Raw genomic sequence first — 26,382 nt, forward strand, 5'->3', positions numbered from 1 at the left:
TTTTTTTTTTTTTTTTTTTTTTTTTTTTTTTTTTTTTTTTTTTTTTTTTAAAGAGTTATTAATGAAATTTAATTTATTTATAATTATTTTTGAAACAAATTACTAATCATTCTAATAAAATAATAAAAAAAAAATTTAAAGGTTTATTTTCTTTCAGACAAAATAGAAAAATTTAAAAACAATTTTTATTTGCCGACGTTGGGGTCTGCTTGCTCCCAATTCACAGGCGTGGCTGTCTCGTTGATGGCCGACGTTCGCTCTCGAAATCACTGAGCGAGCAAAGGGAATCGGAAGAAAGCTCGTGTAATTCGATGAATAGCTTGTGTCGACGTTGTGGCTTGCTTGTGCGGCCGGTCGCTGCCCGTATCAATGTAATCCCCAAAGCTACTGTCTCTTCTAAGATTCAGTGGAGGGCGTATTTCAGTTTCAGGTCATCTCCTATGGGATTCAGAATTAGAGAAAGTAAAATTTCATGCCAATCTATCTTGCCTTCGTCTCGGCATCGATTCTCTTCCTTCTCTTCTCCATTGAAATCAGGCACTGGAGTTATCCGATGGTATTTAAGGAAACTCGACTCCCACCCGTTTATCACTAAAAGTATCAGTTCTTCGCTCATTTATGTGGCTGCTGATCTAACCTCTCAGGTACAAGATGGTTTTTATGTTTGCATGCAATTCATTTCCGCATTCTTTCAGAATTATTTGGAATTCATGATACAGTTCGTGAAAAAACGAGATCGATTATCCGATAACAATACGAGAAGACACCACCTCTCTCTTAAATGAGGTGGTTTCGTATAAAAGATCATTTACATGCAGAATGATGTTTGGTCGTTACTATCTTTGTGCTTGAAATCTTGAGGAGTTGCATTTTGTTGATGTATATAACAATTTGAAGTAGCTTAAGTTCAACAAATCGACATTTAAGCACCTTCTGCCAAGATTTATGTTATAAATACTGTAGGTTTTAGGGTTGGGCAGTTGTCATTCATGGGATGATTTGTGTTGAAAATTTATGAGAGGACATATCTCATTGTGATATATTTGGTTTACTTGTTCAACTTTCATCAGTTTTCTATTACACCCGTTGTTGAAATAGCACACCCTTCACAATTACCTTTCTTATACCTTCTTGTTCTGGTTAATTTTGTCTTCTAATTGTTTGGTTTATATCAAATTTTCTCAGATGATTACATTGCCATCTCCTGGCTCTTTTGATTTAATAAGGACAACACGGATGGCTGCTTATGGATTGCTGATATTGGGGCCATCCCAGCATTTGTGGTTTAATTTCATGTCGACGATCTCACCAAGGCGAGATTATTTGTCAACTTTCAAGAAGATTTTTCTAGGGCAGGCTGTGTACGGACCTACTCTTACCTCTATTTTCTTCTCCTATAATGCATCTTTGCAAGGTAATCAGAAAGCTGAAGTTGTAGAACTTCAGATAATTTTTAGCTAAAAATCACTTTTTATCCCTGAACTTAAAAGTAATTGTTTAGTCTCTGAGCATTGATTTGTGACAATTTAGTTCCTCTACTTTCAAATTTATAACCCTTTAGCCCCAAAACTTTAGAATGTAACAACTTTAAGATTTGTAACAATTTAACGGAACTTCTCATTTGGGTAGATCAATAAACCAATTAGGGACCTAATATGTTTATAAGCTACAAAGTCTAAATCTAATAAAAATCGAAATTTAATTTTTATGGCTTCTGTTACGGCACGATTAAATTGTTGCAAATTTATCTGTATAAATTGACAGCACATGGACTAAATTGTTAGTTTGGGGACTAAATTGTCACTTCCATGAGAGTTTAGGGAGGGACCAAAAGTGATTTTTCATTATCTTTCCATAGGTGGCTTGCTTTGATGACCTCCACCCTGGTTTCTTCAACTTCATTGTTAGATGCTTTGATGGAGTGTTCTAATGGATTTTTAGGTCCCCTGTTGTGCACATTTATGAAGTGTGGATTAAGATAGGTGTTTAACTATCAAATGCTGGGCCTTGGTCTTTAGTGCTGAAATTAGAGTGTTCCTTTTTGCTATCAGTTGGTGGTGCTCTAGTCCCTCTGGCTTTTCTAGGCTCAGCTCAAGTATTTGTTACATTTTTCTTGCTATGGTTGGAGGCTTTTGATGACTGCTATCTGGCTTCATCGAGTTCATAATTCTGTGGATAATGAAGTTCTATAATTTATCGAGGCACCCTTTGGAGAATTAGAGGCAAGTGGGTTGGTTCTATTTGGTTCCATTTTCCTATAAAGCCAGTATCCGTGCTAGTTTTCTGCTTTTCTTGGACCAATCGGTCTCTATGGCATTAGATTGAGCCATTAAGTCCAACGCCAAGCAGATGTATTACTTGAAAAAAATTTGAAAACTGGTGCAATAACGAACTTCTTGGAAAATGGAACCAATCAAAACCAATCAAAATGAACTGACCGACTAATTTTTTTCTGGAATATTATGGAATCAAACTAGCCAACATCATGTGTGTTGGTTTAACGTCTGGAACTGAATAAGTTTTTTCACCCGAAACGTTTATAAGATGTAGATTAAGAAGATTTCTTATTATCTGCTAATTATGTGTCCTTTATGCTGAAATCCGTAGCCTCCCAGTTGTAGTCCATATTTAGCTTACTGGCTTCTACAGCCTTGGTATTTGTTACACTCCTCGAAGTCGACCACTATTCTCTCGAAGTACATTCTGTGGTAGATTTATTACTCGTGTCTTATACCATATGCTTCTCATAATCTGGACATGATATTATTTAGAACAAATATATTCTGATATTGCTCGCTTCTAAATGCATTATTTCCAAATTCAGGTGAAAGTGGCAGTGAGATTGGTGCTAGATTACAGCGCGATTTACTTCCAACATTGTTAAATGGACTCTTGTTTTGGCCAGTCTGCGATTTTCTCACATACAAATTTGTCCCCGTTCATCTACAGGTACGTTCTCATCACATCCAGACATAAAAAGAGGAATCCTTATATCATATACAAGATGCCACAGTCTAGTCTAGTCTTTGTTTTGATTGCTCTCAGCATAGTCGTTTGCTCATTTCTCAACCAAACAGATAGAACTCTAAATCCGTTTTTGGATGTCGATTTTGCAGCCATTGACAAACAGTTCGTTCGCATATATATGGACCATTTATCTGACATACATGGCTAACTTAAAAGGAGTTGATATGAATTGAAGCAGTAGTAGATTTGAAGAGACTGCCTTTTGTTTTCATGGCTTGTTTAGCAACTACCTCTATGAAGCAGAAGGCTTCCATATAGTGCTCGGTAAGTAAAGCACTTCCAACTCTTCTACTCGGCTGGATTTAAGCATTGATTATTGCAAATACGTAAAATCTTGGTGATGGGATGGGATTAAGAAACATTTTGACTATGATTCCAATGTTTCATTTATAAATATGTCTGATCCCAATGATCTCGAAATGATTCAATCTGTTTATGTTGCTTATGTTGCTGTAAATGTGACTACAACGGTCAAAGCTCACCGCTAGCAGATATTGTTCTCTTTGGGCTTCCCCTCAACGCTTTAAAACGCGTATGCTAGGGAATAGTTTCCACACCCTTATAAAGGGTGTTTCAGCTCCTCCTCAACCAATGTGGGATATCACAATATACACTCCTTCAGGGCCCTCGTTCCTTTTTCCAATCGATGTGGGACCCCACGAAATCCGCTCCCTTCGGGGCCCAGTGTCTTTACTGGCACACTGCCTCGTGTCTACCCCCTTCAGGGAACGACCTCTTCGCTGGCACATCGCCCACATCGCCTAGTGTCTAGCTCTGATACCATTTGTAACTGCTCAATCCCACCGCTAGCAGATAATATCCTCTTTGGGCTTTCTCTTTCAGGCTTCCCCTCAAGGCTTTAAAACGCGTCTGCTAGGGAAAGGTTTCCACACCCTTATAAATGTTTCGTTCTCCTCCCCAACCAACGTGGATATCACAGGCAATTACTCCTCATTGCCTTTAACTTGTAACTTTAAATGTGTCTACCCCCTTTTATGTAACTTGTGAATGGCTCTTATAATTCACAAACAGCACTAAATTTGTGTGTCCTGCTGCCACAAAATAACAGAGCGCCCTTCAATTCAAGGGCTTCTCTTAACTCGCGTGACGGCCTGCCGTGCATTTGCTGTATGTTTGATCATGTAATTTTAATGGCGATGTGTCAGACTCATATAGAACCAGCCCTGAGTTTCTGTTTTTGATATATGAAATTAAATTTTAATAAATTTCCAATATGCTTTTAAATTTTAATTTATACAATCAATTTAACAATTCTAATATAATGCTCGTTTCTTTTTTCAGGTACAGTTGATTACGAGGATTANGTGTCAGACTCATATAGAACCAGCCCTGAGTTTCTGTTTTTGATATATGAAATTAAATTTTAATAAATTTCCAATATGCTTTTAAATTTTAATTTATACAATCAATTTAACAATTCTAATATAATGCTTGTTTCTTTTTTCAGGTACAGCTGATTACGAGGATTTGAACCTTAGACCTTACGTAAAGAAATACTAAGCTCTCTTTAACCTTATCAAATACCGGGTTTGATACGTTTATTAGATACATTTTGATTAAATTAGTGTGACGCGTCAAAACCCTCTAGACTTTCGGTAGAATTTTAATTAGAAGTAGCAAAATAATTGTTCATTAATATTTTTTTTTATGTTAGGTATGAAACTTTTTTTATTTAAAATCCAAAATAAGAGGATAAAAAAAACAAGAAATTTAAATTTTTTAATGTAATATTTCTTACAATGTTTGAGCCATTTGGGATTGGGATTGGGATTTTTTTGTTAAGTAATTAATATTGGTGTAGATAATTCCTAAATTTATGGTTTTAATTTTGCCCTAAAAAAGAAGGAAAATTACTTGAATGCCATTCTATTTTATCGGTCCACAATTCCAACGTTCACTATACTCCGTCTCTTTTTGTCTTTTTGCTTCACGCGTTTCGATGCATACAAAACTCCGTTTACTCGCTCCATTTCAAGACCCTGCATTGGGGCCCACCTGTTTAAGCCACGTTGCAATTCGTCCTCGCGAGTACTGCTGCCCTCCTACTCTCGCGAGTAGTCATTAATACCTTCCCTTCTTATTTCAATTTTTTTTTTTTGTTTCAGAATATTATATAAAATAATTAAATTTTAGCTTTTTCTTAATATATTAAATTTGCAATTTAAGTCGTTCATGACCGTTGTGGATTTCTCAAATCTTCTTTCTCAACTCCTCCTCTCTGTGTTTCTCCGGCGAAACTCTTAACGGTCATTTCTTGGAGAACAGTCCAGACTGAGGGTGAGAGCAAAGATTCCAGACTTCTTCCGTTCAGATTCTTCTGAAATTGGTCGTGATTGAGGTTTATTTGTTTCGGTAAGTGCATGATTCTTGATTTGGATTCATGTTGGGGTGATCTGCGGTGTAAATTTAGGGTTTCAGGGTGCGATTTGAACGGGAATAATGGTTGCTGCTGTATCAATGGCGTTGAATACTAATACCGTGGCTCAGACTCCGAGAGTGCCTCACTCTCAAAACCTTACGAGGCCGCCTCTTTTACCTTCTGACCCCGACAATGGCGCAGCGGCTCGACGGCCCAAATCCCGGGAAGTTACTTCTCGGTACTTGTCGTCTTCCACTCCCTCTTCTTCTTCTACATCGGTGCTGAGACGATACCCGTCCCCTTCGGTTTCCGGAACGTCTACTTCGACGTCTGTTCTGACTCCGATGCCGTCGTCGTTTAGGCGGTCGGAATCGGTGGAGAGACCTCAGCGAGGGACTCCTCATCCTAATTCGTTGGATCTCAGATTTGGTCATGCTAATGGAAGGGGTGAGATGTCAGCTGCTCAGAAACTGTTGTTCAATTCGACACGGAGCCTATCGGTTTCTTTCCAGGGCGAATCGTTCCCTTTGCAGGTTAGTAGACCAAAGCCTGCGCCGACTCCTGGTATTCGGAAGGGTACGCCGGAGCCGAGAAAAATAGCCACACCAACAAGAGGTGCTGGTGGCGGCGACCAGACTGAGAATATGAAGCCAGTAGATCAGCAGCGGTGGCACAGTGGTCACCGGCAGGCGAATTGTATGAGCAGGAGTTTGGATTGTGTGGATGAACGGAAGAAGGTCGCTGGTGGGTCTGGGAATGTAGTGAGAGCGCTGCAGAGTTCGTTTGTCGATGACAGGACTTCATTTGATGGAAGACTAAGTTCTGATTCTGCAAATATAGAATCGGAGAAGGCGGTAGAGCCTCTTACTGCAGGAACTTCGGCTGATAGTTTAGACGTTTTGTCCGACCCTCTTGCTTCTGATTCTGAGAGTGTTACACTGGAGGGTGGTGCCGGAAAAGCACAGCGTGGCCCTCGAGTCATGGTGGTTCCGGCGAGAGTTTGGCAAGAGACCAACAATCGGTTGCGACGGCAGCCAGAGACGGGGTGTCCAATATCTAAGAACATTGGAGCAAAAACTTCAGTTCCTTCGAAGGTAAACATTCCCAAGAAGCATTCAATGGATAGTCCAGCATCATCTCCTCGCCAGGTTGCTAATAACATGGAGCCGCCGTCATCTCCTCTGTCCCCAAGTAAACTTTTAGTGTCCTCCATATCATCATCACCTTCAAAAGGAAGCCCATCTCGTGTGAGATGCTCAGTGACAAATGGGTTCAGTAATAACTGGAGTAGCACGCCATCGACTTTGAATTTTGCTAATGATACTCGAAGAGGGAAAATGGGGGATACCCGTATGGCTGATGCACATTCATTGAAGACGTTGTATAACAGGCTTTTACAGTGGCGTTTTGTGAATGCTAGAGCAGAGGCCACCTCTTCGATACAGAGTTTGAATGCAGAGGTATTATTACTTGAAATGGGCATTTTCGTTGCTTTCTTTGGAGAAGAATTGTTGATCCTTTCATTCTGAGTTCTAATTTTTCAATCAACCAATTGGCTGCTTTGTATTATAATCTGTAGAGCTTAATTTCAATCAAGGAATCATCATGTTTGCTTATATTGTTTAATTGTTCCTTATGTCAGAGAAACCTCCACAGTGCTTGGAATAGTATTTCAAAACTGCGTGAATCTGTTGCAGCTAAAAGACATGAGATGCAATTACTACAGCACAAACTGAAGTTGGCTTCTATCCTCAACTCTCNTTCGGTAGAATTTTAATTAGAAGTAGCAAAATAATTGTTCATTAATATTTTTTTTTATGTTAGGTATGAAACTTTTTTTATTTAAAATCCAAAATAAGAGGATAAAAAAAACAAGAAATTTAAATTTTTTAATGTAATATTTCTTACAATGTTTGAGCCATTTGGGATTGGGATTGGGATTTTTTTGTTAAGTAATTAATATTGGTGTAGATAATTCCTAAATTTATGGTTTTAATTTTGCCCTAAAAAAGAAGGAAAATTACTTGAATGCCATTCTATTTTATCGGTCCACAATTCCAACGTTCACTATACTCCGTCTCTTTTTGTCTTTTTGCTTCACGCGTTTCGATGCATACAAAACTCCGTTTACTCGCTCCATTTCAAGACCCTGCATTGGGGCCCACCTGTTTAAGCCACGTTGCAATTCGTCCTCGCGAGTACTGCTGCCCTCTACTCTCGCGAGTAGTCATTAATACCTTCCCTTCTTATTTCAATTTTTTTTTTTTGTTTCAGAATATTATATAAAATAATTAAATTTTAGCTTTTTCTTAATATATTAAATTTGCAATTTAAGTCGTTCATGACCGTTGTGGATTTCTCAAATCTTCTTTCTCAACTCCTCCTCTCTGTGTTTCTCCGGCGAAACTCTTAACGGTCATTTCTTGGAGAACAGTCCAGACTGAGGGTGAGAGCAAAGATTCCAGACTTCTTCCGTTCAGATTCTTCTGAAATTGGTCGTGATTGAGGTTTATTTGTTTCGGTAAGTGCATGATTCTTGATTTGGATTCATGTTGGGGTGATCTGCGGTGTAAATTTAGGGTTTCAGGGTGCGATTTGAACGGGAATAATGGTTGCTGCTGTATCAATGGCGTTGAATACTAATACCGTGGCTCAGACTCCGAGAGTGCCTCACTCTCAAAACCTTACGAGGCCGCCTCTTTTACCTTCTGACCCCGACAATGGCGCAGCGGCTCGACGGCCCAAATCCCGGGAAGTTACTTCTCGGTACTTGTCGTCTTCCACTCCCTCTTCTTCTTCTACATCGGTGCTGAGACGATACCCGTCCCCTTCGGTTTCCGGAATGTCTACTTCGACGTCTGTTCTGACTCCGATGCCGTCGTCGTCGTTTAGGCGGTCGGAATCGGTGGAGAGAACTCAGCGAGGGGCTCCTCATCCTAATTCGTTGGATCTCAGATTTGGTCATGCTAATGGAAGGGGTGAGATGTCAGCTGCTCAGAAACTGTTGTTCAATTCGACACGGAGCCTATCGGTTTCTTTCCAGGGCGAATCGTTCCCTTTGCAGGTTAGTAGACCAAAGCCTGCGCCGACTCCTGGTATTCGGAAGGGTACGCCGGAGCCGAGAAAAATAGCCACACCAACAAGAGGTGCTGGTGGCGGCGACCAGACTGAGAATATGAAGCCAGTAGATCAGCAGCGGTGGCACAGTGGTCACCGGCAGGCGAATTGTATGAGCAGGAGTTTGGATTGTGTGGATGAACGGAAGAAGGTCGCTGGTGGGTCTGGGAATGTAGTGAGAGCGCTGCAGAGTTCGTTTGTCGATGACAGGACTTCATTTGATGGAAGACTAAGTTCTGATTCTGCAAATATAGAATCGGAGAAGGCGGTAGAGCCTCTTACTGCAGGAACTTCGGCTGATAGTTTAGACGTTTTGTCCGACCCTCTTGCTTCTGATTCTGAGAGTGTTACACTGGAGGGTGGTGCCGGAAAAGCACAGCGTGGCCCTCGAGTCATGGTGGTTCCGGCGAGAGTTTGGCAAGAGACCAACAATCGGTTGCGACGGCAGCCAGAGACGGGGTGTCCAATATCTAAGAACATTGGAGCAAAAACTTCAGTTCCTTCGAAGGTAAACATTCCCAAGAAGCATTCAATGGATAGTCCAGCATCATCTCCTCGCCAGGTTGCTAATAACATGGAGCCGCCGTCATCTCCTCTGTCCCCAAGTAAACTTTTAGCGTCCTCCATATCATCATCACCTTCAAAAGGAAGCCCATCTCGTGTGAGATGCTCAGTGACAAATGGGTTCAGTAATAACTGGAGTAGCACGCCATCGACTTTGAATTTTGCTAATGATACTCGAAGAGGGAAAATGGGGGATACCCGTATGGCTGATGCACATTCATTGAAGACGTTGTATAACAGGCTTTTACAGTGGCGTTTTGTGAATGCTAGAGCAGAGGCCACCTCTTCGATACAGAGTTTGAATGCAGAGGTATTATTACTTGAAATGGGCATTTTCGTTGCTTTCTTTGGAGAAGAATTGTTGATCCTTTCATTCTGAGTTCTAATTTTTCAATCAACCAATTGGCTGCTTTGTATTATAATCTGTAGAGCTTAATTTCAATCAAGGAATCATCATGTTTGCTTATATTGTTTAATTGTTCCTTATGTCAGAGAAACCTCTTCAGTGCTTGGAATAGTATTTCAAAACTGCGTGAATCTGTTGCAGCTAAAAGACATGAGATGCAATTACTACAGCACAAACTGAAGTTGGCTTCTATCCTCAACTCTCAAGTAAGATAAACGGATGCATTTTCCTCTCTTGACCTCCAAGTTTGCACCTGGAAAATTAGTTAGGCTCATATGTTCTTATTTATCAAAGGAGTTTATGAATCTTCATTAGGTTCTTTGTCTTGTCAATTTTCTTTGCTTAGACTGTGTTAAGTATTGTGTTTTACGAATGTAGATGACATGTTTGGACGAGTTGGATCTTCTGGATGAAGACTTCTCCAGCTCTCTATCAGATATCACAGAAGCTTTGGAAGCTAGAACTCTTCGCCTGCCAGTTGATGAAGGGGCTAAGGTTGGTGTCTGTGTGTATGGATGTGTACCATCAAGCTTTTTCCTCATTCTTTGTTTATTTATGTATTTATCTTTTGGTCACAGGCGGAAATCCAGGATGTTAAGGATGCAATTTGTTCAGCAGTTGATGTGATGCAAGCAATGGCACCATCCTTGAGCTCATGGCTAACAAAGGTTGCAATCCCACTCTCAGCTGTTTTTTGTTTCTTTATTCATCATTGTCACATCTGTTCTTCTAGTAGTTGAATTTTCGGAGAGGAGTTCCACATCAACTAATTAAGGGGTTGATCATGGGTTTATAAGCAAAGAATACTATCTCAATTGGTATGAGGCCTTTTAGGAAAACTAAAAGCAAAGAACAAAGCCATGAGAGCTTACGCTCAAAGTGGACAATATCATACCATTGTGAAGGGTCGTGGTTCCTAACATAGTATTATAGTCATGCCCATAACTTGGCCATATCAATAGAATCCTCAAATATCGAACAAAGAAGTTGTGAATCTCGAAGTTGTAGTCAAAAGTAACTCAAGTGTCGAACAAAGGGTGTACTTTGTTCGATAAGAGGATTGTTGGGAGAGGAGTTGGCCATGAGTTTATAAGTAGGGAATACTATCAACTGGTATGAGGTCTTATAGTCAAAAGTGGATAATATCATACCATTGTGGAGGGTCGTAGTTCCTAACAATACAGATGACCGGTGTCTTTTTTAAGTTTTTTTCTGTTTAATCACACCTGTGAACAATGCCTTGAAATGAACACACACACAGCTTAAACATATGACTAAAGAACATCTCTCATTGATGATGATAGGTCGGAGAGGTGAACTCTGTGGTATCAAAACTTGCAGATGTTAATGCAAATGAGCGTGCTTTGCTCGACCAGTGCAACGATCTATTGTCTACAGTAGCATCTATGCAGGTGTCATTTTGTATCCTCTATATATCTCTCTTTCTCTCTATCCTGTGTTTTTCTGTCTCTCACATGGAACAAAAAACTTTTCCAGGTAACAGAGTGCAGCCTGAGAACACAAATATTGCAACTAGAACGCCCGCCCACCAGCTTAACAGAACAAGACACCACAAGGGTATAGGTAGCTGATTGTTGTGTTGTGTGCATTATTAGACCGAAGATCTTGCTAGAGAATCGAAACCCATTCTTTTTTTACTTGAATTCATGAAACAAGAAGCAATAATAGATTCATTGATAGTGCATCAAACTTGATAAACATTCATGGTTGTGGAATTGGCCCTCCCCTGCCCATGTCCTATCATTTATGGATACTATATCGGATAACGGGGGTAAAATTCAACCTCTGGATAACGGGTGTAAAATTCAACCTCTGACATGCGGGTAGGGACGCAATATTGACACACCTGTACCATTCGGTACTGTCTTTAAAAAACTCACTTTTCAAAGGAGTCGTTTGAGACACTCATTTTGGAACGCTCGCCTTCACTGTGACACACACATGTGCTACAGGGTAGTCCGCCCTCATTGTGACACACAGGGTAGCTCGCTTGGACAGGGCCTACGGGTGGTAGAGAGCTGACACTATACGTTATCTAGTGTACATTTTGCAAAGTAGCAGGTATAGACATGATTTTGGTGAACAGTGTCGTGGAGTATCCGTTCAGTGTTCGATTGACACCAAATTTGTCGAGCTTTCATATTTCATATGGACGGACTTAAGTCTAGAACCACATGCCCAAATTTCCTCCATAACCCCAATTTTCAAGGTTAAGACTCGGTTGCATGCCAACTATGTGTAGTGTGTCTAGAACCACATGCCCAAATTTCCTCTAGAACCCCGACTTTCTTGGTTAAGGCCCAGTCGCATGCCCACTATGTGTGGTGTGTTAGATGATGCATCATCTTCCTCAGTCCCATCATGCCACTCATCTAGGCTCTCACGTAGTCAGATGAGCGTTACTTGAGGCTTGTCACTTCTCTTATCATAACGTGAGGGTTAGAACCTTGTGACACTCAACCTCCCGTCATTTTTTAAATACGTCATACACGTTCATTAATCTAAATAAATGATAATTTAACAATAATTGCATTATCTAACATAGTAGAGATGAGCAATAGACCAATTTGTTGGTGGAATTTTCGTTGGAAATTTGGTTGTACCCATTCCTCATAGGTTTGGTAAACTTCCAAGAATGTCCACTTGAGTTTGTTAATTTTCTCACCCACTTGCTGGGTTGGCCTATGATGATGACTAATCCATCTTTCAAGTTGCATTATTCAAATGACTAATANAGCTCTCTATCAGATATCACAGAAGCTTTGGAAGCTAGAACTCTTCGCCTGCCAGTTGATGAAGGGGCTAAGGTTGGTGTCTGTGTGTATGGATGTGTACCATCAAGCTTTTTCCTCATTCTTTGTTTATTTATGTATTTATCTTTTGGTCACAGGCGGAAATCCAGGATGTTAAGGATGCAATTTGTTCAGCAGTTGATGTGATGCAAGCAATGGCACCATCCTTGAGCTCATGGCTAACAAAGGTTGCAATCCCACTCTCAGCTGTTTTTTGTTTCTTTATTCATCATTGTCACATCTGTTCTTCTAGTAGTTGAATTTTCGGAGAGGAGTTCCACATCAACTAATTAAGGGGTTGATCATGGGTTTATAAGTAAAGAATACTATCTCAATTGTTATGAGGCTTTTTAGGAAAACTAAAAGCAAAGAGCAAAGCCATGAGAGCTTATGCTCAAAGGGGACAATATCATACCATCGTGAAGGGTTGTGGTTCCTAACATGGTATTATAGTCATGCCCTTAACTTAGCCATGTCAATAGAATCCTCAAATATCGAACAAAGAAGTTGTGAGTCTCGAAGTTGTAGTCAAAAGTAACTCAAGTGTCGAACAAAGGGTGTACTTTGTTCGATAGGAGGATGGTTGGGAGAGGAGTTGATCATGAGTTTATAAGTAGAGAATACTATCTCAACTAGTATGAGGTCTTTTGTGGAAACCAAAAGTAAAGTCATGAGAGCTTATGGTCAAAAGTGGATAATATCATACCATTGTGGAGGGTCGTGGTTCCTAACAACACAAATGACCGGTTTCCTTATAAGTTTTTTTCTGTTTAATCACACCTGTGAATAATGCCTTGAAATGAACACACAATGCCTTGAAATGAACACACACACAGCTTAAACATATGACTAAAAAGCATCTCTCATTGATGATGATAGGTTGGAGAGGTGAACTCTGTGGTATCAAAACTTGCAGATGTTAATGNGGAACGCTTGCGCTTGACCCAGGGCTTGAGAGGCTTGTCGAAGGGAGGGGGGGCGGCCATGGTCGGGGAATTGAGAGCTTCGAGCGCCATAGGTGAAGGAAGGGTTCGAATTGGGGAGTTTCAGAGGAATTGGAGAATTGGGAATTTGAGGAGAGAGAGAGGGAGGCGGAGGGATTTATAGAGAGAGAGAGAAACAGAGGAAGGAAGTTACGGAGGAAGGACGGCAAGGCAAACACGTTTTGGTTTTAGATGGCGGCGGCTGAGGTTCACTCCAATTCAGTCAAACTTTTGACCCACTGGCTGCGCTGACTTTTTCAACTGCCTTCCACATAATCCGCGACCTAAATAATTCTAAATTTTAGTGAACATTTTCTTGGAGAACGTTAGAATTTGGTCCCGACTTTTTTAGTGTTGAGTTATGGAACGTGATGTTTACGTTTATTATCGTGGATTTTTTCCATCTTAGTGTTACTGTGTATATTTCTTCATGTTTTTTCTTTTATTCTGTATGTTTTTCATCTCGATGGATGTGGCATTATGGCTAAAGCTGTGCCAGCTTCTTGTAGATTGAACTCTTTTCTCTTTAGTTTAGGATTCGAGTTGTTTTTGGGTGGGATGGTCGGAATGAGCTTCTAACTAGTGGCAATGAAGTTCTTGGTAATTAAGAAGGGGAAGGAAAATCTCCGCTCTATTTAGTGTGGAGTTGGAAGTCAAAGTTTTGACAGTGGCAAAAACGCCGTCGTTTTAGTGGTGAGGATTTGGCATGTGCAAATAGAATAAAATTAGAGGCGGAGTCTGCATTTGGGATGTGAGGTGAGCTACCCCTAAGCCCAATCAACCAAACCAAATCAAAACAAACCAAACCATATGGGTTAATTGTTTGGATTAAAATCTTAAATTAATAATTATATATAACTAATTAATTTAGATATTCCGTTTGAAATTTATAGTTATTTTCACTCAATTTTATATAAAATCAACTCGTGATTGAAAACATTTTTTCTCTAAAATTTTACCATAGTAATAAAAAAAAATCTCATTTACAAGGAAAGAAAAATAGAGGAAGTGAGAGGCTCGAAAATGGAGAAGTTTACGCGGAAGATCGAACCCAAGAAACCCATCCTCATAGGAGTGGTTTTGTTTCGTCGATTTAGGGGACATCAGCGCATGTTTAAGCTCGTTTATGTGGGAGAAAGATTCGTAGAAGATTATATTTGGGCAAGTTGGACCAATTTGGACGAATGAGCGCCGAGGACTAAAGAGAACCATATTCAATTCCTGCATGGAGATCTTCAATACCTCTTAAGGGTCTTATGATATCTATCAGAGAGGATGAGAACAAAGATCAGTATTGATTTAGAAACTCTCCCGGTGGAGGGGTAGGTAATAGCAGGAATATCTATTTATGTATGTATGCTGCAANCTTTTATTCTGGTCGGAGGAGAAATTACCAAACGTCTAGCATTCCCTCACGCTCGGCGCCAATGAGTTTGAAGACAGACAAAAAAGAAAAATTATGCCTGCTGAATAGAAAGATTAAGTAATAATAGCATAAGTTTATAATTTTTTTTTAATCTTCTAGAACCCGATTAGTACGTGTCTAGATGCTCGAGATGACATTCTTGCCACCTAACTCAATAAAATGGGTCAAGTTGGATTTGGAGTGGATTAAAAATATTTTTAAATACCTAATAAACCTTTTTAAACACTTATTTGGGTTCATGCACCATTTTAAGTGAAAAATGATTTAAGTTGTTGAAATAAAATGAACCAATTATGGTGCGGGTGTGGGTCAATTCTAATAAATCAAGTGTCACTAGATGTTAGTCAGACGACTCTCTAATGGTCCTATATCTAGCAAAACACAGTAATTAAAAAAAAAAAAACGCTAGATCACCAAATATGGTGCTTATGTGGGTCATTTTTTTGTAAAACCAAACGCCACTAACAGCTGACCCTCTAATGGAGCTGGACCTTCCGAACATAGTACCTCATGAAAAACATTCTAACTAATACATAGGGGGAGAACCCATAGCTAAATCAACTATGGTACTTACACGGGTCAATTCCGTAATAGCCCAAACCCATTTGCAAATAAATTCAGTCTTCTTTCAGATTTTTCTGTTAGATGAAGTTTTCACATCCTTGTGAATAATGGTTCGTTACTCTCTTCAACTGATGTGAGGTTTCACGCTCCACATTGTGGGGGACGCTTGATCTTCTAACAACAAAAATTGTTAATTGAGAATAAATTAAAAAATATAAATTATCTAAAAAATTGTACTCACATTCTCCACGTGGCTTTCTCGAATGTCTCCAAATTTACTGGACCAAATTGCCCTCCATAATTCTCTATTAAATATTTAATTTTTATGGAAAAAAAAAAAAAGAAAAATCCACGCTAAACGAGTAAAGATTCAATTTGTTTCTACTCNGTGGATGTGGTCGAGTGTGCTTGTGTGATTGAGCTGCACGGACTAAAGGTAAGCCTTTGGAAAAATCTGAGAACAGACCAAAACCTTGTAGTAGACTACTAGTTACAGAACTTCCCATGGATTCTGTCTAGTTGTATGTTTATGACATGATGAGTACTCTCATTTTCATTAGTCTCGAAACCGACTTTAGCCATTTCTTCGTCTTGAATTTTATCAGGGTCGTGAAAGATTGGGAGACAAACCTCTGTTTGTTCTAGTTAACGCAGCAGCATGATCGCAGAGCCTTCTTCTGTAACACGACGTGTTCAGTAACGACAATATTATCACGTACCGCTGCTGGAAGTTGAAGTTTCAAAGTAATGCATAATTTTGAAGCCGAGAGTGTTGCTAGAAATAAAAGGGATGGTATTAATTTTGAATATCTGCAGAAACTTCTTTACTTTGAAGTTAAGTAGTTTGTCTTTCTTTCTCTGAATATGCCTTATTTGAATGAGTTTATAATGATCACTCTTTTCCTAAGCCAATGTGGAACCTTGTATGTACTCCTAGCAATCTTCCCCTTGAAGGTAGTACCTTTTTAGGCTTCTTTGTCGACTTGATCCGACCAATATCTTGTACGACTGCGAATCACATTGTGGGATATTCCCTAATGGTGACGATCACCTATCGCATCATCTACCTCCTCCCCTCGAGCAGAGATCTACTCCTCTATCGGGGAGTTACTGATAAGTTATTACTTGCTTGTCACCCAAATAACTTTTTGTTTGATGAGGGATCTATCCACAATGTTTTATCAATGTAAGGCGGGAAAAGTCCAAGCCTAGCGCTAGCAAATATTGTTTGTTTTGGCCTGTTATGTATCGTTGTTAGTCTCACGATTTTAAAATGCAAAGTGGACATTGGACATAACAGTTACATATCTGCTAGCACATTGTGGTTACGTATCGTTACTGGCTAAAAAAAAAACAATATTTGCTAGCTAGTGACTTGGACGGTTATAAATGCTCACTAACTCTCTTTATTTAGAACTTAAAGATATCTTTGATACACAATTTGGTTTATACTATGTTGTAATGCTAATTGACATGTCCAGTTTGGACATAAACTTCGTACTAATGGAAATGATTGTCTTTTACTTCTATATGCATGATCATATGATTCTTTTGGGAGTTGTAATGGCCTAACTCTATCGCTAGCAAATATTGTCCTATTTGAGCTTCTTTTTTTTAGTTTTCCCTCAAGGTTTTTAAAACGCGTTTATTAGGGAAAGGTTTCTATACCCTCGGAAAAAGGTGTTTTATTCTCCTCTCTAACTAATGTGGGATCTCACAATCAACCCCCCCTATGGGACCCGTCGGTACTTGTTCCCTTATCCAATCAATGTGGGACCCTCCTCTCAATCTACCCCCCTCAGGGCCCAACGTCCTTGCTGGCACTTCTTCTCGTGTCCACCCTTCTTCGGGGCTCAATCTTCTTACTGGCACATCGCCCCGTGTTTAGCTCTGATACCATTTGTAATGGCCTAAGTCTACCGCTAACGGACATTGTCTCTTTGGACTTTCCCTCAAGGTTTTTAAAACGCGTGAGCTAGAAATAGGTTTCCACACCCTTACAAAGGGTATTTCGTTCCCCTCTTCAACGGGGACGTGGGATCTCACATGAGCTCTCTTTCCTTTTCTTTTAGGTGTAGTGAATTATACAAACATTCTCAGGTTGGTACCATAGGTGTGCTTCATCTAGAAGACTCGAGCCGTACTAGAATTTAGAAAAAAAAAAATANTGAGAAAACCCAAGAAGTTGCCTGGTACAATTTTGTGCTTGACTCGCGTTTGTTTGTGGCCTTGTGAATCTATTTGTAGTTTCAGCTATCTAGAAACTTCTTAATTTTTAACTAGATTATAGCATAATGTTTCTGGATAGGATTGGCTTTGGGCCTTTCCTGGGTAGCTTAGGTGGAGGGCAAAGAAGCCCCCTTCCGGGGGTCCGAGCCATTAATGAGATACAACTCTTGGAAGAGCTAGAGTTCTAACATTGTGTCAGGACCTACGGGCGAAGAAGGCCCCCTTCTAGGAGGCCTGAGCTATCAGTGAGATACCACTCTTGAAGAGCTAGAGTTCTAACCTTGTGTCAGGACCTACGGGCGAAGAAGGCTCCCTTCCGGGAGGTCTTAGCTATCAGTTAGATACCACTCTTGGAAGAGCTAGAGTTTTAACCTTGTGACAGGACCTACGGGCGAAGAAGGCCCCCTTTCGGGGGGGCCTGAGCCATCAATGAGATACCACCCTGAAAGAGTGAGAACTGAGCTAGAATTCTAACCTTGTATCAGGACCTACGGGTGAAGAGGGGCCCGAGCCACTAGTGAGTTACCACTCTAGAAGAGCTAGAATTCTAACCTTGTGTCCGTGCCAAAGGTTTCCTCGGGCTAGACAGAGATTGGCCCTTGAGTGCCAAAAACTCTTCATGCATATGCTATTAAGTTTAATGTTTGCTATCTTTAACCCGATGGTAAAGAAGCAAGCAATCTGCATGCCTTAGACGTATTCTAGTTTCTAATGCAAGAAACTTGGAGCCTTTAATCGATGTTCCAAGTTACTTTGGTACAATGATACTCAAGAAACTGGATAGTGGCTATTGTGTTGGATTGTCATGGTTAATTTATCTTTGAATACACATGTAAATAATGATTCTGTTTCTGAAATGCATGTTTACAGGTGAAGTCATTTCAGAAGAGTACTCTTTAGAGTATGGAACAGATAAAATTGAGATGCATGTAGGAGCTGTTGAAGCTGGAGAACGCGCTCTTGTGATAGATGATCTCATTGCAACTGGGGGAACCTTGTGTGCAGCAATAAGACTACTTGGTAGGTTATTTTTAGAGCCAACTTGTTATATTACTTTTTAGCTGATAATGCACAGGCCAGCTAAATAAACCAGCGATGCATTGCGTTTTACTCTTATGTACTCGATGTCATTATCATGGCTGTGATTTTCGAACTTGCTCAGTTCTAGGCCTCAGGTTATTCATTGAATATGGTTAACTGTTATTGTGATTGCGCTTTGGTTTCTATGAAATTTGCTCAGCTTCATTCTTAAGTTGCTGAGAATCTGCTGAGAAATGATAATTCTTTTCCGACTCATGGCTGTGTTGTAGATAGAACCTTAATGTGAGATTCCACATCGGTTGGGGAGGAGAACGAAGCATTCTTTATAAGGGTGTAGAAACCTCCCCTAGCAGACGCATTTTAAAAACCTTGAGGAGAAGCCCGAAAGGGAAAGCCCAAAGAGGACAATATCTGCTAGTGGTGGGCTTCGGTCATTACAAATGGTATTAGAGCCAGACACTGGGCAGTGTGCCAGCGAGGACGTTGAGCCTCGAAAAGAGGTGGACACCAGGCGGTGTGCCAGGGAGGATGCTAGGCCTCGAAGGAGGGTGGATTGTGAGATCCCTTTACTGGAGAGAGGAAGGAGTGCTAACGAGGACGTTGAGCCCCGAAGGTGGGTGGATTGTGAAATCCCACATCAGTTGGGGAGGAGAACCAAACATTCTTTATGAGGGTGTGGAAGGGTTGATTGTGAAATCCCACATCAGTTGGGGAGGAGAACCAAACATTCTTTATGAGGGTGTGGAAACCTTTTCCTCGCATATGCGTTTTTAAAACTTTGAGGTNGGGTGTGGAAACCTTTTCCTCGCATATGCGTTTTTAAAACTTTAAGGTAAAGTCTAAAGAGGACAATATTTGCTAGCGGTGGGCTTGGGCCGTTACACTTACTATTTTAAACTTTTCTTTAAAGAGTGTAAAGTTATCTTGTTCATGATCTCCTGTTGGTTATATTAATCGGTTGTTATCTATTTATGACAGAGCGAGTTGGCGTGGATGTGGTCGAGTGTGCTTGTGTGATTGAGCTGCACGGACTAAAGGTAAGCCTTTGGAAAAATCTGAGAACAGACCAAAACCTTGTAGTAGACTACTAGTTACAGAACTTCCCATGGATTCTGTCTAGTTGTATGTTTATGACATGATGAGTACTCTCATTTTCATTAGTCTCGAAACCGACTTTAGCCATTTCTTCGTCTTGAATTTTATCAGGGTCGTGAAAGATTGGGAGACAAACCTCTGTTTGTTCTAGTTAACGCAGCAGCATGATCGCAGAGCCTTCTTCTGTAACACGACGTGTTCAGTAACGACAATATTATCACGTACCGCTGCTGGAAGTTGAAGTTTCAAAGTAATGCATAATTTTGAAGCCGAGAGTGTTGCTAGAAATAAAAGGGATGGTATTAATTTTGAATATCTGCAGAAACTTCTTTACTTTGAAGTTAAGTAGTTTTAAAAAAAAAAAAAAAAAAAAAAAAAAACACATAATAATTAATATGATAATTTAGAAACAATAGATAATTAAAACGCTAATTAATGCACCTCCAGCCGTTAATTAACAAATATGTGTTCAATATTTAAAGCTTGCATGAATAATGCTGTTTATATATTAATTCAATTCTGTGTCACTTCAGGCTTAAATAAATATTTTTTTTTTCAATGTCGGAAAATTACAAGAATGTGTATTTTCTATTTTTTTTTATTTAAAAAATATTCATATAATTAGCCATTCACGTCATTTATTATTATCTTAAAAAAAAGATTCAAACCTCTAACTTTTAAAGATCTATAAATTATCTAACACAGTTTGAAATATTAAAAGCTTTAATCGTAAAATTGTTTAGTTTATATATCTCTAATGCGTTTTGTATCAATTATTAATAAAAAAACCTAATTAATATTTTTGTGGTGTTTTTCTTAGATTTAAAAATTATGTTTTCTCTATTAATTTTATATTTTATTTTCTATTGTTTAAAGTCTTTTATCAACAAATAATAAAATGTATACATTAAAAGGTTTTTTTTTAATGACTATTTAAAAAAATAATAATAATAAATAGAAAAAAATATCCGATAGGAAATTCCTAATTCGATCATTGCAAAAATAAATAGAAAATTTTCGCAGAGACGGAAGATGAAATAGGTGGTAGGGACGGGATTGGGGAAAGTTTTCTCATCCGGTCGTGCCCAATAAATACCTCTAATTCAAGAGTAAACTTTCCCCGATCTATAGAAAATAAAAGAAAATAAAAGGTTAAATTAAAATTTAAGTTCTACATTTATACCTACAAAGTTAGCATGAATGTGCGATCTCTAAGAATACTTTACACTGTTATATGATTATTATGTGGGTGAAATCAAGGATCTTNCGACTGCGAATCACATTGTGGGATATTCCCTAATGGTGACGATCACCTATCGCATCATCTACCTCCTCCCCTCGAGCAGAGATCTACTCCTCTATCGGGGAGTTACTGATAAGTTATTACTTGCTTGTCACCCAAATAACTTTTTGTTTGATGAGGGATCTATCCACAATGTTTTATCAATGTAAGGCGGGAAAAGTCCAAGCCTAGCGCTAGCAAATATTGTTTGTTTTGGCCTGTTATGTATCGTTGTTAGTCTCACGATTTTAAAATGCAAAGTGGACATTGGACATAACAGTTACATATCTGCTAGCACATTGTGGTTACGTATCGTTACTGGCTAAAAAAAAAACAATATTTGCTAGCTAGTGACTTGGACGGTTATAAATGCTCACTAACTCTCTTTATTTAGAACTTAAAGATATCTTTGATACACAATTTGGTTTATACTATGTTGTAATGCTAATTGACATGTCCAGTTTGGACATAAACTTCGTACTAATGGAAATGATTGTCTTTTACTTCTATATGCATGATCATATGATTCTTTTGGGAGTTGTAATGGCCTAACTCTATCGCTAGCAAATATTGTCCTATTTGAGCTTCTTTTTTTTAGTTTTCCCTCAAGGTTTTTAAAACGCGTTTATTAGGGAAAGGTTTCTATACCCTCGGAAAAAGGTGTTTTATTCTCCTCTCTAACTAATGTGGGATCTCACAATCAACCCCCCCTATGGGACCCGTCGGTACTTGTTCCCTTATCCAATCAATGTGGGACCCTCCTCTCAATCTACCCCCCTCAGGGCCCAACGTCCTTGCTGGCACTTCTTCTCGTGTCCACCCTTCTTCGGGGCTCAATCTTCTTACTGGCACATCGCCCCGTGTTTAGCTCTGATACCATTTGTAATGGCCTAAGTCTACCGCTAACGGACATTGTCTCTTTGGACTTTCCCTCAAGGTTTTTAAAACGCGTGAGCTAGAAATAGGTTTCCACACCCTTACAAAGGGTATTTCGTTCCCCTCTTCAACGGGGACGTGGGATCTCACATGAGCTCTCTTTCCTTTTCTTTTAGGTGTAGTGAATTATACAAACATTCTCAGGTTGGTACCATAGGTGTGCTTCATCTAGAAGACTCGAGCCGTACTAGAATTTAGAAAAAAAAAAATAACACAACCAAAAAAAGAGAAGTCATTAATTAATATAAAGGAATAATTTAGGTGAGAATTAAGAATTAATACATTTATTAAATTAGAATTATCTTGATACAAGTTTCTTTCCAATCCATATAATTTGTTTTTAATAATCGGACGACTTGACATTAATATAAATAAATTATCCTTTTTTTCAAAAAAAAAAAAAAAAAAAACACATAATAATTAATGATATTAGTTTTCTATATATATAAACAATTTAATATGATAATTTAGAAACAATAGATAATTAAAACGCTAATTAATTAACAAATATGTGTTCAATATTTAAAGCTTGCATGAATAATGCTGTTTATATATTAATTCAATTCTGTGTCACTTCAGGCTTAAATAAATATATTTTTTTTCAATGTCGGAAAATTACAAGAATGTGTATTTTCTATTTTTTTTTATTTAAAAAATATTCATATGATTAGCGATTCACGTCATTTTTTATTATCTTAAAAAAAAAATTCAAACCTCTAACTTTTAAAGATCTATAAATTAACTAACGGAGTTTGAAATATTAAAAACTTTAATCGTAAAATTGTTTGGTTTATATATCTCTAATGTGTTTTGTTTCCGTCACATAAATAGTTGTTATTACTATTCAATTATTAATTTATTAGTAAAAAACCTAATTAGTATTTTTGTGGTGTTTTTCTTAGATTTAAAAATTATGTTTTCTACGTATAGATTAATTTTATATTTTATTTTCTATGGTTTAAAGTCTTTTATCAACAAAACGTATACATTAAAAAGTTTTTTTTAAATGACTATTTAAAAAAAAAGAATAATAAATAGAAAAAAATATCCGGCAGGAAATTTCTAATTCGATCATTGCAAAAATAAATAGAAAAATTTCGCAGAGACGGAAGATGAAATAGGTGGTAGGGACGGGATTGGGGAAAGTTTTCTCATCCCGTCGTGCCCAATAAATACCTCTAATTATAGCTNTTGTATCAATTATTAATAAAAAAACCTAATTAATATTTTTGTGGTGTTTTTCTTAGATTTAAAAATTATGTTTTCTCTATTAATTTTATATTTTATTTTCTATTGTTTAAAGTCTTTTATCAACAAATAATAAAATGTATACATTAAAAGGTTTTTTTTTAATGACTATTTAAAAAAATAATAATAATAAATAGAAAAAAATATCCGATAGGAAATTCCTAATTCGATCATTGCAAAAATAAATAGAAAATTTTCGCAGAGACGGAAGATGAAATAGGTGGTAGGGACGGGATTGGGGAAAGTTTTCTCATCCGGTCGTGCCCAATAAATACCTCTAATTCAAGAGTAAACTTTCCCCGATCTATAGAAAATAAAAGAAAATAAAAGGTTAAATTAAAATTTAAGTTCTACATTTATACCTACAAAGTTAGCATGAATGTGCGATCTCTAAGAATACTTTACACTGTTATATGATTATTATGTGGGTGAAATCAAGGATCTTCGAGGGTCGCTCCCTCTTATATTTTGATGACATTATGAACTTATTAGAGAGAGGCCGACTATTCTAATAGTGTTCTTGTCTTAGATGATAATTTACATAATGGTATAATAAGAGTTTTTAGAGTTCGAGCTATGATGACATATAAAGACGTAATCAAACTACTTTTGAACCTAGAACTATAAGAACGCGGTTAGTGCAAAAGGATGAAAATTTTAGAGTTTACCGAGTTAGAACCCTAAGTTGAGCTCAAGTTAGTAAAATCGAAATGCTAGTTTTTTAAAAAGAAACTTATAACTCATGTATATTTAGGTATAAGCAAGACTCGTGAGTAAGTAAAGACAAGTATGAATTTTATGACTGTTTAAACGAGCTGTCATAGTTTCTTATGATATAAGACACGATTGTTGAGCTCCAATGAGTTAAAGAACATGAACTCTAACATGCTACTTGTGTCACACTTTTGTATGGATCGGTAAAGAGCTAGTTATGTTATCCAATGACTCGAACAACCCTAAGAGATTGATGAAATATTATTAGAGAATGAAAGCCATACTATAAACTTAAGTGAGTCAAGAACTTCGAATAACTCAAGTAAGATTAACGAGTCCTACCCGTAGTAGAAAACCTATAATCAAGAATATAGGTCATTATTATCAGAGGCGTAATAGTTAGACAAATGATATGTTTATAGATTCAGTATAAGAAGAACGTTTAATTAAAGGCTTACTTAATGAGTATATTTATATATTCACTTGTGTTGCTTTTCTTTCTTACAGATCAAATTAGAGATACTGACTGATGATTGGAGCGTGATAAAGCTGAGAGGCTATACAGTTTGTTTAGATCAGAGTCGTTTTTCTAAATTTCTATTGTGATTCGTAATTATTATTATTATTTTTTTAATTTCTCTGTGAACTTTCCTTTTACAACTAATTTTAGGGAGGCTACGAGGAAAGAGTAACAATATAAGTGACTCGTCTCGTTAAAGAGTTATGCAACAATATCTTAGCTCAACTCAACATCACATTAATCTAAACACCGACTTACGCATCGAAACATGTTAAACATAACACTACACCATCACGATAAAGATGGAGTTAACGTAGATTTAAGATTATATTTGATAAATAAAAGATAGTATTTTCTAATAATAATTTATAAAATATAGAGTAATATAATAAAAAGAGGAAATGGACAAAAAGAGGAATTACACGTGGAACTGTTGAAGAATGCGAATCCGAGTTGGCCAAAAAATTGAACACAATGCGAGAGTCTTGGAGGATCAATTTCCCTTTTGTCATTCCCACGTGGAGAATCAACCAAGACGAAGACCAAACACACGTGGAAGACCCCTACACGCCATGTCCACGTACGCACATTAAACAAATCCAAACAAAATACTTCAAAAATACGGTTTGGTTTTAAGCCGGTACGTAGAGTGTTATGGACTCTTTTTCTTTAAATTGGAGCCTCGGTATAGTCTTCGAAGGAAATATTGAATGCTGGTTGGTGCTCTGACGTCGGTCGAACAAAAATTGATCAGGATCGAAACCATTTTCAAGTGCTGGCTACCAATCATACGTGTCGGAGTCATCGCGTTTGAACATTCTTCATAACAATATCGAAAAAAATATCAACCGTGACTCAATTTTTTTCACGCTCGTACTTCAAACGACCCAATTAATTTATATATATAATAATTTTAAAATTGTGTGTCGGAAATTAATATTGTGAAGGCGTGGGTTTGGTTTGAAAGGTCGTGCAATGGGCGGCGCAATTCCCGAAGACAAAAGAAAACGAGTGGTCCGGCAAATACGCCGGAATCTGCGGCGGAGAAGAATGACGACACTTTTGAATAACGGACCCCTCCCTCCTTCCATCATGGGGTCCGTTTACAATATTGTGATATTTCGAGGGCCTAAATGAAAAATCAAGACTCCATTATTTTTATTTATTTTTTTATTTAATTAAATCTTGTCGGCAAGCTGATTTTCACGCATAATTTTAATTAGTTGAATTTTTTTTTNTATAAACTTAAGTGAGTCAAGAACTTCGAATAACTCAAGTAAGATTAACGAGTCCTACCCGTAGTAGAAAACCTATAATCAAGAATATAGGTCATTATTATCAGAGGCGTAATAGTTAGACAAATGATATGTTTATAGATTCAGTATAAGAAGAACGTTTAATTAAAGGCTTACTTAATGAGTATATTTATATATTCACTTGTGTTGCTTTTCTTTCTTACAGATCAAATTAGAGATACTGACTGATGATTGGAGCGTGATAAAGCTGAGAGGCTATACAGTTTGTTTAGATCAGAGTCGTTTTTCTAAATTTCTATTGTGATTCGTAATTATTATTATTATTTTTTTAATTTCTCTGTGAACTTTCCTTTTACAACTAATTTTAGGGAGGCTACGAGGAAAGAGTAACAATATAAGTGACTCGTCTCGTTAAAGAGTTATGCAACAATATCTTAGCTCAACTCAACATCACATTAATCTAAACACCGACTTACGCATCGAAACATGTTAAACATAACACTACACCATCACGATAAAGATGGAGTTAACGTAGATTTAAGATTATATTTNGTGATGTTATGTTTATGTTATGTTATAAAATATGTCATGAATGGTTATGTTATAGGATTATGTTATGTTGTCGATGTTGTATGATGCATGAACCTCTATATGCCATNATAATAATTTATAAAATATAGAGTAATATAATAAAAAGAGGAAATGGACAAAAAGAGGAATTACACGTGGAACTGTTGAAGAATGNTGAGACATTAGAAAGCATAAAGCCATGTACGTTAAC

At 37.8% G+C, this 26,382-nt stretch overlaps 3 protein-coding genes and 2 long non-coding RNA genes across 6 annotated transcripts; all 5 read left to right on the plus strand.

Annotated features, from left to right (window-relative positions):
• Positions 1–202: 202 nt before the first annotated feature.
• LOC111798925 (PXMP2/4 family protein 4-like) lies at positions 203–4,695 on the plus strand. 2 transcript variants are annotated; one of them, XM_023682279.1, is made up of 5 exons: positions 203–644; positions 1,186–1,414; positions 2,825–2,949; positions 3,117–3,291; positions 4,496–4,695. In XM_023682279.1, the coding sequence occupies exons 1-4, from the start codon at positions 312–314 to the stop codon at positions 3,198–3,200; spliced, it is 771 nt and encodes a 256-aa protein (XP_023538047.1). In that variant the 5' UTR covers positions 203–311; the 3' UTR covers positions 3,201–3,291; positions 4,496–4,695. The 2 variants fall into 2 exon arrangements, with proteins under 2 accessions (XP_023538047.1, XP_023538048.1); XM_023682280.1 differs by lacking the exon at positions 4,496–4,695 and adding an exon at positions 4,330–4,351.
• Positions 4,696–5,238: 543 nt separating this feature from the next.
• Positions 5,239–7,184, plus strand: LOC111798789 (QWRF motif-containing protein 2-like). Its single transcript, XM_023682117.1, has 2 exons — positions 5,239–6,867; positions 7,050–7,184. The coding sequence occupies exons 1-2, from the start codon at positions 5,488–5,490 to the stop codon at positions 7,182–7,184; spliced, it is 1,515 nt and encodes a 504-aa protein (XP_023537885.1). The 5' UTR covers positions 5,239–5,487.
• Positions 7,185–7,766: 582 nt separating this feature from the next.
• Positions 7,767–11,152, plus strand: LOC111798253 (QWRF motif-containing protein 2-like). Its single transcript, XM_023681286.1, has 6 exons — positions 7,767–9,398; positions 9,581–9,700; positions 9,873–9,989; positions 10,073–10,162; positions 10,799–10,906; positions 10,992–11,152. Exons 1-6 carry the CDS (start codon positions 8,016–8,018, stop codon positions 11,076–11,078), a joined length of 1,905 nt encoding a protein of 634 aa, XP_023537054.1. The 5' UTR covers positions 7,767–8,015; the 3' UTR covers positions 11,079–11,152.
• A 4,512-nt stretch (positions 11,153–15,664) lies between these two features.
• On the plus strand, positions 15,665–16,253 carry LOC111798117. The gene is made up of 2 exons (XR_002815654.1): positions 15,665–15,716; positions 15,886–16,253. It is a non-coding gene; the product is annotated as an uncharacterized LOC111798117 (long non-coding RNA).
• Positions 16,254–17,443: 1,190 nt separating this feature from the next.
• On the plus strand, positions 17,444–19,990 carry LOC111798116. The gene is made up of 4 exons (XR_002815653.1): positions 17,444–17,472; positions 18,380–18,529; positions 19,529–19,587; positions 19,757–19,990. It is a non-coding gene; the product is annotated as an uncharacterized LOC111798116 (long non-coding RNA).
• Positions 19,991–26,382: the final 6,392 nt, after the last annotated feature.

The sequence above is a fragment of the Cucurbita pepo genome, chromosome LG07 (assembly GCF_002806865.2).
Source record: "Cucurbita pepo subsp. pepo cultivar mu-cu-16 chromosome LG07, ASM280686v2, whole genome shotgun sequence".
NCBI lineage: Eukaryota > Viridiplantae > Streptophyta > Magnoliopsida > Cucurbitales > Cucurbitaceae > Cucurbita > Cucurbita pepo.

Coding starts and splice junctions, on each gene's coding strand:
- LOC111798925 (XM_023682279.1), top strand. CDS start 312: ATGAATAGCTTGTGTCGACGTTGTGGCTTGCTTGTGCGGCCGGTCGCT. Junction 645..1,185: donor CTGCTGATCTAACCTCTCAG/GTACAAGATGGT, acceptor AAATTTTCTCAG/ATGATTACATTGCCATCTCC. Junction 2,950..3,116: donor TTGTCCCCGTTCATCTACAG/GTACGTTCTCAT, acceptor TCGATTTTGCAG/CCATTGACAAACAGTTCGTT.
- LOC111798253 (XM_023681286.1), top strand. CDS start 8,016: ATGGTTGCTGCTGTATCAATGGCGTTGAATACTAATACCGTGGCTCAG. Junction 9,701..9,872: donor CTTCTATCCTCAACTCTCAA/GTAAGATAAACG, acceptor TTACGAATGTAG/ATGACATGTTTGGACGAGTT. Junction 10,163..10,798: donor TGAGCTCATGGCTAACAAAG/GTTGCAATCCCA, acceptor TGATGATGATAG/GTCGGAGAGGTGAACTCTGT.